Here is a 14,260-nt window from a genome sequence, read left to right as displayed (position 1 = left end):
GACACAGACCCCTGGGCACCTTCCTTGCCAGAGGAGAGTTGGCCTACAAGGAGGGTTCTGACCCCAGGACTCAGGAAGTGTATCGGAGCTCCAGACTTCTGGACACTTTCCCTGCAAGAGAAGAGCTTACCTGCAGAGAGTGCTCTGACCACTAGGACTCAGGACAGAGTTGGACTCCCAGGAGTGCTGACAGAGGCTAACAGAATCAAAGGAGGAACAAGCTTCAGCCAGAGACAGCTAGATCATCTAACACCAGAGACTAAGAATTCATTATAAAATTCTTAGAAATATCAGGAATTCAAGGCCCATACCTAAACATAATAAAAGCAACACACAGCAACCAGTAGCCAACATCAAACTAAATGGAGAGAAACTTGAAGCAATCCCACTAAGATCAGGGACTAGACAAGGCTACCCACTTTCTCCATACCTATTTAATATAGTACTTGAAGTCCTAGCCAGAGAAATTAGACAAGAAAAGGAGTTCAGGGGAATACAAATTGGAAAGGAAAAAGTCAAAATACCACTATTTGCAGATGATATGATAGTATATATAAGTGACCCTAAAAATTCCACCAGGAAACTCCTGAACCTGATAAACAGCTTCAGTGAAGTAGCTGGATATAAAATTAACTCAAACAAATCAGGGGCCTTTCTCTACACAAAGGATAAACAGGCTGAGGAAGAAATTAGGGAAATAAGACCCTTCACAATAGTCACAAATAATATAAAATACATGGTGTGACTCTAACTAAGGAGTGAAAGGTCTGTATTATAAGAACTTCAGGAACTTCAAGTCTCTAAAGAAAGAAATCAAAGAAGATCTCAGGAGATGGAAAGATTTCCCATGCTCATGGATTGGCAGAATAATATAGTAAAAATGGCTTTCCTGCCAAAAGCAATCTACAGATTCAATGTAATCCCCATCAAAATTCCAACTCAATTCTTCACAGAGGTAGAAAGGGCAATCTGCAAATTCATCTGGAATAACAAAAAACCTAAGATAGCAAAAACTATTCTCAACAACAAAAGAACCTCTGGTGGAATCACCATGCCTGACCTAAAGCTGTACTACAGAGCAATTGTGATAAAAACTGCATGGTACTGGTACAGCAACAGACAGGTAGATCAATGGAATAGAATTGAAGACCCAGGAATGAACCCATACAACTATAGTCACTTGATCTTTGACAAGGAAGCTAAAACCACCCAGTGGAAAAAGTACAGAATATTCAAGAAATGATGCTGGCACAACTTGTGGTTATCATGTAGAAGAATGTGAATTAATCCATTCTTATCTACTTGTACAAAGCTCAAGTCTAAGTGGATCAAGAAACTCCACATAAAACCAGAGACACTAAAACTTATAGAGGAGAAAAGCCTCGAAAATATGGGCACAGGAGAAAAAATCCTGAACAGAACACCAATGGCTTGTGCTGTAAGATTGAGAATCGACAAATGGGAACTCATAAAATTGCAAAGCTTCTGCAAGGCAAAAGACACCGTCAATAAGACAAAAAGGCCACCAACAGATTGGGAAAGGATCTTTACCAATCCTAAATCTGATAAGGGACTAATATCCAATATATACAAAGAATTCAAGAAGCTGGACTCCAGAAAGTCAAATAATCCCATTAAAAAAATGGGGCTCAGAGCTAAACAAAGAATTCTCACCTGAGGAATATGAATGGCTGAGAAACACCTGAAAAAATGTTCAGCATCCTTAATCATCAGGGAAATGCAAATCAAAACAACCCTGAGATTCCACCTCACACCAGTCAGAATGACTAAGATCAAAAATTCAGGTGACAGCAGATGCTGGTGAGGATGTGGAGAAAGAGGAACACTCCTCCATTGTTGGTGGGATTGCAAGCTTGTACAACCACTCTGGAAATCAGTTTGGCAGTTCCTCAGAAAATTGAACATAGTACTACTGGAGGATCCAAAATTACCTCTCCCGGGCATATTCCCAGAAGATGCTCCAACTGGTAAGAAGGACACATGCTCCACTATGTTCATAGCAGCCTTATTTATAATAACCAGAAGCTGGAAAGAACCCAGATGTCCCTCAACAGAAGAATGGATACAGAAAATGTGGTACATTTACACAATGGAGTACTACTCAGCTATTAAAAACAATGAATTTATGAAATTCTTAGGCAAATGGATGGACCTGGAGGATATCATCCTGAGTGAGGTAACCCAATCACAAAAGAACACAGATGATTTGCACTCACTGATGAGTGGATATTAGTCCAGAAACTTAGAATACCCAAGATACAATTTGCAAAACAAAAGAAACTCAAGAAGAAGAAAGATCAAAGTGTAAATACTTCGTCCCTCCTTAGAATGGGGAACAAAATACAAATGTAAGGAGTTACAGAGACAAAGTTTGGAGATGAGACAGAAGGAAGGACCATGCACAGGCTGCCCCATTCGGGGATCCATACCATAATCAACCACCGAACACAGACACAATCGCATATTCCAGCAAGATTTCGCCGACAGAACCCTGATATAGCTGACTCTGGTGAGGCTATGCCAGTGCCTGGCAAATCCAGAAGTGGAGGCTCAGAGTCATCTATTAGATGAAACACGTGACCTCCAATGGAGGAGATAGAGAAAGTTCCCAAGGAGCTGAAGGGGTCCACAACCCTATAGGAGAAACAGCAATATGAACTAACCAGTATCCCCTGAGCTCATGTCTATAGCTGCCTATGTAGCAGAAGATGACCTAATTGGCCATCATTCGGAGGAGAGGCCCTTGGTCTTGCAAAGATTATATGCCCCAGTACAGGGGAATATCAGGGCCAGAAAGTGTGAGTGGGTGGGTTGGAGAGCAGGGTGAGAGGAGGGTATAAGGGATTTTTGGGATAGAATTTAAATTATAAATAAAGAAAATATCTAATTAAAAAATTGTTTAAAAAAGACAAATAAGAAGAAGAAATCTTTTTTAAAACAAGAAAAATGTCTTAAAATAATAAAATATCTTTAAATGCCATACTCTATATATCTCTGAGATTTTTAATCTCTGACAATTTGTGTATAGTACATCTGAATGGATTTTTCTAGCTCTTTATTATCTTTTCAATCTGGGAAACATATTTTTATAATTAACTAAACTAATATCTAAAATGACCATGAGTTTCATTTTCTGACTGCTAAATTTGATTTTTTAATTATTCTGAACAGTTTGTAATAGCAGTTTAAAGGATAGAACTTAACATTAAATTTTAAGTATTACATAGGTACTATACCTTAGCATGTTGTAGCATGTTGTATACTCTTAAATCTGTATTAATATACAAAATTCTATGCCAATGTGGCTAACCTTAAATTGTATCAATACACAATGATCTATACCAATGTACCCAAGTATAATCCTAACTTATATCAATATACAAAGATCTATGCCAATGTAAGATTAGTCGCTTAAGATTTAATGTTCTTTGATTATGAACTAACCAGAACCCCGGAGCTCTTGACTCTAGCTGCATATGTATCAAAAGATGGTCTAGTCGGCCATCACTGGAAAGAGAGGCCCATTGGACTTGGGGAACGCCAGGGCCAAAAAGTGGGAGTGGGTGGGTAGGGGAGTTGGGGGAGAATGTATTGGGGACTTTTTGGATAGCATTGGAAATGTAAATGAGGAAAATACCTAATTAAAAAATTAATTCTCAAAAAAAAAGATTTAATGTTCTTTGGTCTAAAAGTAGATTCAATAATCTACCCTTTTGTTTATCATTCCTATAACCAAAACCCTAAAGCAACAGGAAACTTCCAACAAACTTTTATCCCATAGAATGACCAACATTTCGTTAAAGATAGTTCTTTGTTCTCTATTGGAGCAGGTAAGGCATTTGTTTTTCTTTATATGTGAGTTTGGGCTGCATAGCTATGATGTAATATAAATTCTTATCTCTGCCATTTGAAAGGATGACATGATAAGTAATTGTTATTCTAAGGCTTCTCTCCATTTTTCACAATCTTTTTTTCTTGTATTTCTATATTTTTAGTATCTTGTTAATTTTTGTTTATGAATGTTTCTATACCCACCCATCTCAAAAATAATGCAGAATTCCTCCTGTCAAAAGGAAATGTAGAGACAAAAAGTGGAGCCGGTGGATGGCCTTTCCTTTAGGGACTTAAGCGAGAGCGGGGGCAGGAACCATGGAAAAACATTGCTTCATTGGCTTATTCACAGTGGCTTACTCAACCTGGTTTCCTATACCACCAAGTGCTATCTGCTCAGTGGTGGCATCACCCTATGATGGGGAAAATTATTCTTTTATTTGTTTGTTTGTTTGTTTGTTTATTCATCTATTTAATGCTTTACATTCCAATCATGTCCGCTAACACCACCCCGGCCCCCAGTCCTATACATTTTTCTTTTAAGGGACAGAACTGAGAAACTGCTTTGTATCCAGGGAGCACTTGATCCTAAGTTTTGATTCTATGTAAGTTCTTGTCATACTTTATTATGCCAAATATTAGTGGCTATTTTATAAATGGTGCATGGTTGTAGCAATAGTTAATCTCAATCCAGGGCTTCTCGTCCACCTTTGACCATTCAGTTTTTAAAGAAAAGGCACATGATCTTTATACTTATAAGCCTTATCAGCACTAGAGCTGGGCAGATATGCTTTATACCATTAAAATCTATTTTCCCATCCATAACCCTAAGTACTAATTTGCCATGTTCCCATGGGGGTGGTTCTTAACTCCAATTGGCTACTTTTGTTATGTATTGCAATGCTGAATAGTGACTCTCCAAGAACTAGGGCATTTTCATGCAGAGGATACTATGTGAACTTGCCAGCTCCCTAGCTATCCCTGATTGGTGAATGAAGATGCCTACAACCTATAGGCACAATTGAGATAGGTGGGGTTTGTGGTTCCTGGGCTTAAGGTATGAAACCCATGAGGGAAAGAGAGAGAGAAGAAGATTGAGACAGGAGAAAGCCATCATGGGAAAAGTGAGTCAAAAATATGGCTATGAGGGCTAGCCGGCTGAAGTTATCAAATCTTTTTCCCCCTCAAGTCTTGTGGGATTTGGGACAAGGATTGAAATGCATGCTGGTTTAGTCCATGACTCCAGGGGGTGATTTAGGGGTTAAAATATGAACTAAAACACAGCTGGAACCCAAACCAAATGACATGCCAGGTGGCAGAGCCCATGAGCTACAGTGGCAGGCTTAAAAGTCAGCCTTTGTGGGTACTCCTTAGTGCTGCTGCTAAAGAGCAGCTCTGAGCTGAGGACAGATGTCAACTTAGACACACTGGCATAACACAGCCTCTGAGCAAAACAAGCAAACAAAATAATAAGAGTAGCACACAGAGGAGACAGAAACAGGCAGATCTCTGAATTCTGGTAAACATCGTTCTTAAATTTATATAAGAGGGGAATATGGGTATATTTATAAGTTATGTTTATAATTTCTATGCTATAGTTGTAAATTAAAAGATAATGCTTTTCTATTGCCCTAGAAAGGTATATTATTCTAGTCAATGTAAAGGCCCAGAATTGGGGTTTTGCTCTTATAAAACAGAAAAACAAAGCTAAGCTCATGAGAGCTAACATGGGGTAGAGTTTCACTCTACTCTGAGCAGCCAATCTGTCTCCTTGGAATGTGGAGCTTCCACGGGAAAACTAATGGCAACTCATGAGAGATAACCTAAGATGAATGAAAGCTTAATTGACGTTGAATAGAGAGAGGATATTAAGTTATGAAAAAGGGAATACATTGATTCCAAATATATAAATTTGTGCCTTTGATCTCAATACCCGGGAAGACAAAGGCAGAGACAGATGAATTCCTTGTGAGTTGAGGCCAGCCTAATCTGCAGAGCCCATCCAAATCAGCCTGGGCTACAAAGAGAGACCATGCCTTAATAAATAAGAGTGATTGTTTTAAATTATCAAAGTTACTCATTTCCACAGAAGGAAGAAATTGGAATTGATGTAAATGTTTTTTAGGGTACAGAGATAATAAATAAATCCAGGCCTTCAATATTAAACCACGGGAGAAAAAGGCAATGACAAATAAGATGGCAAATTTGAAGCCAGCCTAATTTATAGAACAGATCCAATCAACTTGGGCTACAAAGAGAAACTCTGTCACAATAAATAATAGTAACTATTTCAAATTGTTTTAATTATCAAAATTAAGGTGGTTATAAGTTTGATGGTTATGATGGTATTACAAATTGTCTGGGACAGAAGTCAAAATGGAGCAGATCTAAATAAAAAGTGGCCTGCTAAATTGGAGCAGTCTGTATTTTTGATGACTTCAAACTGCTGGACCAAAGGCAAGCTATGTTGAGAGAGAGGCTCTGTATATATGCTAACAGGAAAGAAAAAAAAAGGCTTTGGACTGCTTGCATTGTAATAAGGATCAGATTTGATAGAGGAAGACTCACTGAAGATCTTAGCTTCAGAGAGGAAGTAAGAAATCAAGAAGACCAAACAAAACAGGTAACATGACTTGCTGATCCCTCTACATGGAAACAGCCCTGAACTGGCTGAGACATAAACTGTCTCTAGCCAGAACTTCAGCTAAGCATAGCCAATGGTTTTGTTGGTACAGACTTCTCAAGATTTGTAATGTGATCCTTTCATATAGCATGAGTTGGAGATTTATATTAGTTTGGTTATATGTTCAAATTAACTCATGAAGAAAGCCAATTGTCTTCACCTCCTCAAACGAGGAACAAAAAATTATTTTGAACTGATCTATGCACATTCCATACATTATGTTAATATAAAAATATATATTACCTTTAAAAACTTTATGTTAAAAAAAAAAACCAAGAATACAGCCCTGACAGGATTCAGCCTCAAGGATGGTGAGATGCTGAGACCTGCTACGCTGTTCTATCTCCCTATGAGATCCTGCCTCAAACTGATACTGTTAGACGTGCTTCTGAAACAGCTTCAAAAAGGACCACTAATCCCAAATGACCTTGGTTCATCCATCCTTTCAGACTGTTCCACTCAGGATTGCAATTAACCCTGAACTTTCTCAACACATAGAGACTGGGCAATAAATGCTAGAGCTAGTTTTCTTTTTATCCATTTTCCCATTTCATTTGGGCCCCAAACAGGACTTCTTTGCCCCAGTACAGCAGGAAGCAATTATAAGGAGACTGTCATCATATTCCCTTAAGTCAAGGAGGATAGTTTGGGTCATTTTATAAATTAGACGTATATTGTCAGTTTAAGGGATAATTTACAAATAATTATGGCCTTAGATGAGGAGGAAACTAAATAGGGAGGATAGATTCAGGGATTTCTATTTTTCCCTTCCTTTTCCATATCCTTTCTTACATAAAGGGTAGGGGGTTGAGAAGGAAAAGAGGGGATATAGAAATATTATATAAAGTAAACAAATAGTGGTAGATTATTGAATCTACCCCTTTAAATAAAAAATATCCTATAGCCATAATCTTTTTTTTAAACATGAAAGACTATTCATATAAACAAGTTTAATGTAATAACATGGAATGCAAAAGATTAGAACCACTATCAATAAAGTATCTGATTCTATTTTAAAAATCATTTAAATAAAACAGACAGGACAGGGATCAGAATAATAGTACCATTATAATCACATAAATAGAAAAGCTACCATCATTTTAAAGCTGTACTAAATTTAGGCAGTACTGCACATGTTTTTGTGACTCAAAGGCTTCAACTGTCAAGGGTACGGAAACCAGGGTAGCAGCTCCCCTGGGAGCTGCTCATTGACAGATGAAAAGGACCCTGGATAATCTAAAATCATGTGACAGATGGCAGGTGGTACAGTATCTGCACAAAACTTTACACTTAGTAAATTGTTATTTAAGCTGTTGTACCTTTTCCCATTTTTCTTTTGTTGCTTTAAAAAGACTGCAGGGTTAGGATCAACGAGAAAATATGTATCTGGTGGTCATGGTAACAGAAGTGTCCAATGAGAAATGGTGCACCTTAAGTCTATTTAGATGTATGAGACAAAAATAATTTTATGATAAGAAACACCCTTATTCAATACACACACACACACACACACACACATATATATATATATATATATATATATATATATATATATATATATATATTTAAAAATGAGCAGCATAGAGCAGACATGTTTACTACCCATACTCTTGACTACCAAGAAATGAAGACAAACTTTAGAAAAATACAATGCAAGAAAAGATTCAAGTTGAAAATATATTCCTTTGGTTAAAAATCCTCCCCCTTTATGATCATTTGTATTCCCAGCATCCTCCCAGGTTACTACACTGGCACACCACAGCGTACTTCAGTCTAGTAGTTAGGGAGCTCACTGGGCTGCAGCAACAAAAATGAACTCTAAAACAGTTAATTAAGGCTTGTAGCATTAACCTCTTGATGGTGGTTTTTACTTTAGGAACCTCCGACACATGTAATTTTCTTCAGATACTGTATAGTCAAACTTTTTGTAGAAACCGACATTTTGTGGTAGACATTCAAGGGTGATCTTGTAACAGCTCAGTTTCATGCTTAGCAAAGTAAGAGTTGATAATAACAGTTTGCCAAGCTGCTTCCCTCTGCACTCCTCACTTACAACGACATCTTCTTCTCTCCCTCTCTTAGCACATGAATGGATAAATTTATGTTCTATTATCAGAGTTGCTGTAGCCACAATTTGTCCTAGGGTCACATCTTCCACAACTGTAACGTAGTAATCTCCAGACTTCTTCATATGCTCAAAAGATTTCATGAACTGTTCTGGGCTGACGACACTAGTCTCTGTCAGCTGACCCAATACCTTAAAAAAACCTTTATTTAAGTCTGCAGTACAGAGAGGCCTCAAAACCAAGCCTTCTCCAGGATGTGTTGGAGAAATGGCTGGAGAAAATATAGCTGTATTCTGACTCCAGTCCACTTCTTTGAGCAAACTTGGGTCAAACATAGGAGTTTCATCGGGTTTCATCTTTCCAGTAAAGTCGCACCAGAGCGGACCACTCTCCCGTCCCAGCGCGTCAGTCTCCCTGCGGGTCACAGCGCCGCCGCCCCTATAGCCATAATCTTACATTGATATAGATCTTTATATATTGAAGCAAAATTGAGGTTACTCATACAGAATTTTGTAGACTGATACAGGCTTAGGGATTCTATTGGTATAAATCTTTATATATTGATACAAAATTTAACATTAATTGTGTTTCAACATAATATAGGTATGTTTCAATTTTTACATAGGCATTGTGTCTATGCTACCCATTTAAATATACAAGATTTAGTCCCAGTTGTTTTACTAGCTGCTATTCCAAACTGTTTAAGATAATGAGTAATGCAAGTTAAGAGTCAGAGAGTCAAACTCACGGCCACGTGAGATACTAATCTAAATCGCACATCCTGGATTAAAGAGATAATGGGTAGCTAGAGACGGGCACATTTTGCTTGCTCAGGTATGCTATGAATAGATAGATGATCTTCAAAAGCATCAGAGATCCACAGAATATATCATGTACAATTATTTCATTATTAAGAGCTCTTTGACTATGAGACAGGTCTGCTCTTGACAATATAGCCATTCCACTTGAAAGATGATGAGCATCCATAACCTCCATGTAAAGTTGCTTCAGTCGTGGCAAGCTGGCCACTGGGCAAGAAATGCCCTAACTTCATCTACAGAGAGAATGTGGACCTAAAACGACAAATGGACACAGGACAGTCAACTGCTAAGCTCTACCAAGAGAGTGTAAGCTAATCCTTCATACTTCCTGCTTCACCTAAGGGCTGTCAGTTGTTCTGGACAAGATGGTTGAAGATAGATGCTCCAACATTAGTTCCATTTAGATGTGGAACTCTAAACTCACCAAGATAGGATGGGTTATAGAATATCTAAGTTGTCAAATATAAATTGACATGCTATAAAATGAATATCATACCTAACAGTTTTCTTAATTGTTAAATTGTATTCAATTTATATCTCAGGAGAAAAACAGCATTTTAATCGCTTAGCCTAGCTAGGTCCCAAATAAGTGAGGCAGGATATTTTAATTATTTAGCAGGTTTATGGCACAACTCAGCAGTATCGGTCTATTTTAATCCCCTAAACTAATCTGAGTACATCCCAGCCCAAATCCCCAAGATGCTTGCATTTTAAGGCTTACTCTGCTCCAGCTGTTTTCATATGATGTCTCCTGGACCCTCTTCTCATGCTTGGATTCTCACTTCCTATCTCTCAACCACTCCCCTGGCTGGTTGAAGTCCAACTCTGTTCTCTGCCCTGCTCAGCCATTAGCTGATCAGGTTTTGACAAATCAGAGAATAAATGAGGTGCAATGTTATGGTGTTTTGAACATGCTAGGCCCAGGGAGTAGCACAATTAGGAGGTGTGGCCTTGTTGGAATAGGTGTGACCTTGTTGGAGGAAGTGTGTCACTGTGGACATGAACATTGAGACCCTCCTACTTCCTGCTTGAGAGTTATCCTGGCTACCTTTAGATCAAGATCTGAAACCCTCAGCTCCTTATCTAGCACATGTATGTCTTAATGCTGTCATTCTTCCGACCATGATGATAATGGACTGGACCTCTGAAATTGTAAGCCACCTCCAATTAAATGTTGTCCCTTATAAGAGTGACCTTGGCCATAGTGTCTCTTCACCTCAGTAAAACCGTAACTAAGACAAATGCTTACGCAACATTGAGGCAGGAGATACTTAGAATAGGCATGGCAATATGATGCTGTTCTCTACCCTGTTCTAATTACTACCAGACAGGGGCAGAGAAATCAGCATTCACATAATACAAGGATAATCTTTAAACAATCAGTACACAATATTAGTCCCACAATAACTTATTCATGAAAACCTTTAAATGTCCTTAAATTGATACTGGTGGTGATTACACAACTCCACAAATACACAAAATACCATAGAGCTGAACATACAGAAAAAGTAAGGTTTATACCATGTGAATTTTACATTGATAAAACTGCTAAGCAAAGAAAAAGACCTTTCAAGTTACTTGACTTGTACTATATCATTATTAAAATTATCCAGTTTTCTTAAAAGCCTTCAGGTTTACAAGATACCATAGTTATCATTATTAATCTGGGCAATTTTAATATAGAACCTTTAGTGTGTCTTGGACTATGCTATGCCTCTCCCTTCTGTTTAGATGATTCATGCATTTTTCTCTATGAATCCAAACTGGAACGGTCCAGTGACTAGCCTTAGGAATGATTTCACTTATGTGAGGCTGACCTCAAGCCAAGGATGTTTGACCCTGAGTAACAGGATTGTTCGTTCTTAGAGTCCTGAGGATGAGCTTTTTCTCTGCAGGATCCTCTACTTGCCTATCCTCTACTGCTCTACCATGCCAAGAGCCATGTCCTCATAGTTTGGTTTGTATTCTGTTCTTTAGACAGAGTACCCTGAATTTGGTGAGATAATTCCCATGCTATATTGTTTCGCTAGAACAAGTAAATGTTTGTGTACATTGAATATATTGGTATTGCTAGGAATTGAACCCAGAGCCTGAACGTGAAAGGCAAAGACTCTACCACTGAGCTACATCTCCTGATATAGCAATGTTAGCAATCTCCAGAGCAATCTGAGCAAGCCCAGAGAGAACTGAACAGTAGGAAATTGTGGCTACTGAAATGAGAAGGGCCTGATAGCTATAGAGAAAAGTTTTTAGTTTAAACTGAAAGTCATTTTATGGTAGCAAGAAATTCTAAATTATGAATTATCACTTTGCAAGTTACCAAGTGAATAGGTATCTTCTAAACCAATATTAGGAAATCAAAAGTCTTACCCTTTCAAATCCACAAAACTCTACTCTTGAAAGCTGTAGGAAGAAGGGGAGGAGGAGGAGAAAGTTTTAAATGTAGTACTTTTTTAAAAGTCATAATACAGTTTGTATTTTAATTGAACCACAAAAAAAAATCCTTTGTTTTCTTTTGTGTTCCAGCAAATATGTGGCCAAACATTAATGTAACATCTTCTTTAGTCTCTTGATGTAACTTAATTGTATGCATATAGCTCCATCTAAATATATATTTTTCTTCTCTTCATCCTAGCATTATGTTAGCTTTTATTTTCTTATATGTCTTTCTGCCTGAGGAAACTTTCTATTCTCAGTAGCAAGGCCTGAATATACTGTCCCAACTTCACTTCTACTTGCTTCTTGGTGGAATAATTTTCAGTTGTCCTATCACAGAAATTCCTAACAGGATTGAACACAGTTCTATGCAAAATTTTGGTGTCTCCCTTGTTTTTAATCAGTTTGTAATTTTATGTATGTATGGGGACAGCATGGCACTTCAATGCACTGGTAGGTGTGTAATTATCATCAGGATAGTTGGCACATCCGTCATCATAGGCATATATCATTTCTCGGACAACACTTAATTTCTGTTAATTTTAATATAATGTTTAGTTCTATAAATTACTTTACAGCATTTTGGGACCCTATTGACCAATAAATAAATATACAAGTATTTATGGGTAAATGATATCTTTTCCATTACATATATTTAAAGTTTGCTACAAATGGTAAGCAATAAAACTAGTGGCAATTTCAACTCATACACCAAGTAATATGAAGCAAAGGGAAAGGTTGCTGAATCATATTTACATCTTTTTAACTTTTATGATTATTGGTTATAAGATTGCTGAGAGCTTCGGACCAGGCTGGATCCTCTCTGATGCAACTGAGAGAGAAGAACATAGGGTTGCTTTTTATAATAACTTATGTCTATCTTTATTTTAAGTTACTCTGAGGCCAGAAGCTGCAGGCCTCTAGATCTACTGAAGCTTGTTGATAACAGCTGGATAGTAGGTAAAGGATTTATTGCTATTGCTTTCTTCTCTGTCCAAGCAGCCGGAAACCTCTGTGGCTAGGCTAAATAATTCTTTGCAAACCAGAGAAGAAGGAAAGGAAAAGAATTAAAATGATTTCTACAGGCAAATATGCACAGACCCACAAACATTCATATACCCACACTCTGGGCAGGCCCTACAATCTGCCTCAATTAACTACAAAAGTATTCATGGATGTTTGCAAATGTGCACATATACCTACACATATACATATAGACAAATAGACATATACAGTTGGATGGATAAATGGATGGGTGCATGGATGGATGGATGGATGGATGGATGGATGGATAGATGGATGGATGAGTAGGTAGGTGGGTGGGTGGGTCGATGGATGGATGGATGGATGGATGGATGAGTGGGTGGGTGGGTGGATGGATAGATGGATGGATGGATGGATGGATGGATGGATGGATGGATGGATGAGTGGGTGGGTGGGTAGGTGGGTGGATGGATGGATGGATGGATGGATGGATGGATGGATGGATGAGTGGGTGGGTGGGTGGGTAGGTGGGTGGATGGATGGATGGATGGATGGTTGGATGGATGGATGGATGGATGCATGGATGGACTGTGCAAAGCTCCTTAAGCCAGACCATTCAAACAACAAATTTATTTCTTTTCTCTAGACTTTTTATAACTTATTAGACAAAAAGTTCTTTTAAAAACTACCTCAGAGCTAGAGAAAGCACCCAAGGAACTAAAGGGAACTGCAACCCTATAGGTGGAACAACAATATGAACTAACCAGTACCCCGGAGCTCTTGTCTCTAGCTGCATATGTATCAAAAGATGGCCTAGTCGGCCATCACTGGAAAGAGAGGCCCATTGGACTTGCAAACTTTATATGCCCCAGTATAGGGGAACGCCAGGGCCAAAAAGGGGGAGTGGGGTAGGGGAGTGGTGGGGTTGGCATGGGGGACTTTTGGGATAGCATTGGAAATGTAAATGAGGAAAATACCTAATTAAAAAAAACTACCTCAGAGTTAAATTTTACATAAAGTGGGTGTTGCAGAAGGTTATTGATAATAAGTTCAAAGCAGAGTTTTATTCTAATATGACCATTGTACGTTTAAAGCAACAACTTTTATATACCTTCCCTTCTCATAGTGCACACCTATGGTTTTATCCTTGGAAATAAATGTTTTTCCGTGAACACAGTTTTTCCCAGCCTATTTATCTTTTTAGTGTGATTATGAAAACTCATTGTATTTCTTAATATGCAGCCTTTACTTAGTTTTATGAGGAATAGACACATTATATTCTTGATTCTAATTTTATTACATTTTTCTAGCAAAACAACTAAGGTCATTCCTTGAACTTTGCTTCCTAAAATTATTTTAATCAAATCAGGAATTGTACAGAATCATTAATTCAGCTTAACTGCATTAATTCATGAAAG

General features: G+C 37.9%; 1 protein-coding gene and 1 pseudogene across 1 annotated transcript in view; both read right to left on the bottom strand.

The window, feature by feature from the left end:
• LOC110288505 (cation channel sperm-associated auxiliary subunit beta-like) overlaps positions 1-14,260 on the bottom strand; it is a 239,931-nt gene that overhangs the window by 105,753 nt on the left and 119,918 nt on the right. The window contains exon 10 of the mRNA XM_085830619.1: positions 11,793-11,825. Coding sequence (XP_085686745.1) covers positions 11,793-11,825 — 33 coding nt within the window. The remainder of the gene's footprint in view (positions 1-11,792; positions 11,826-14,260) is intronic.
• LOC110288701 (glucosamine 6-phosphate N-acetyltransferase pseudogene) lies at positions 8,085-9,000 on the bottom strand (annotated as a pseudogene).

This window comes from Mus caroli, unplaced genomic scaffold (assembly GCF_978045245.1).
Source record: "Mus caroli unplaced genomic scaffold, Mus_caroli_1 scaffold_14, whole genome shotgun sequence".
Classification (NCBI taxonomy): domain Eukaryota; kingdom Metazoa; phylum Chordata; class Mammalia; order Rodentia; family Muridae; genus Mus; species Mus caroli.
The sequence above is the reverse complement of the archived record's forward strand: the minus strand, read 5'-3'. Positions and strand labels throughout refer to the sequence as shown.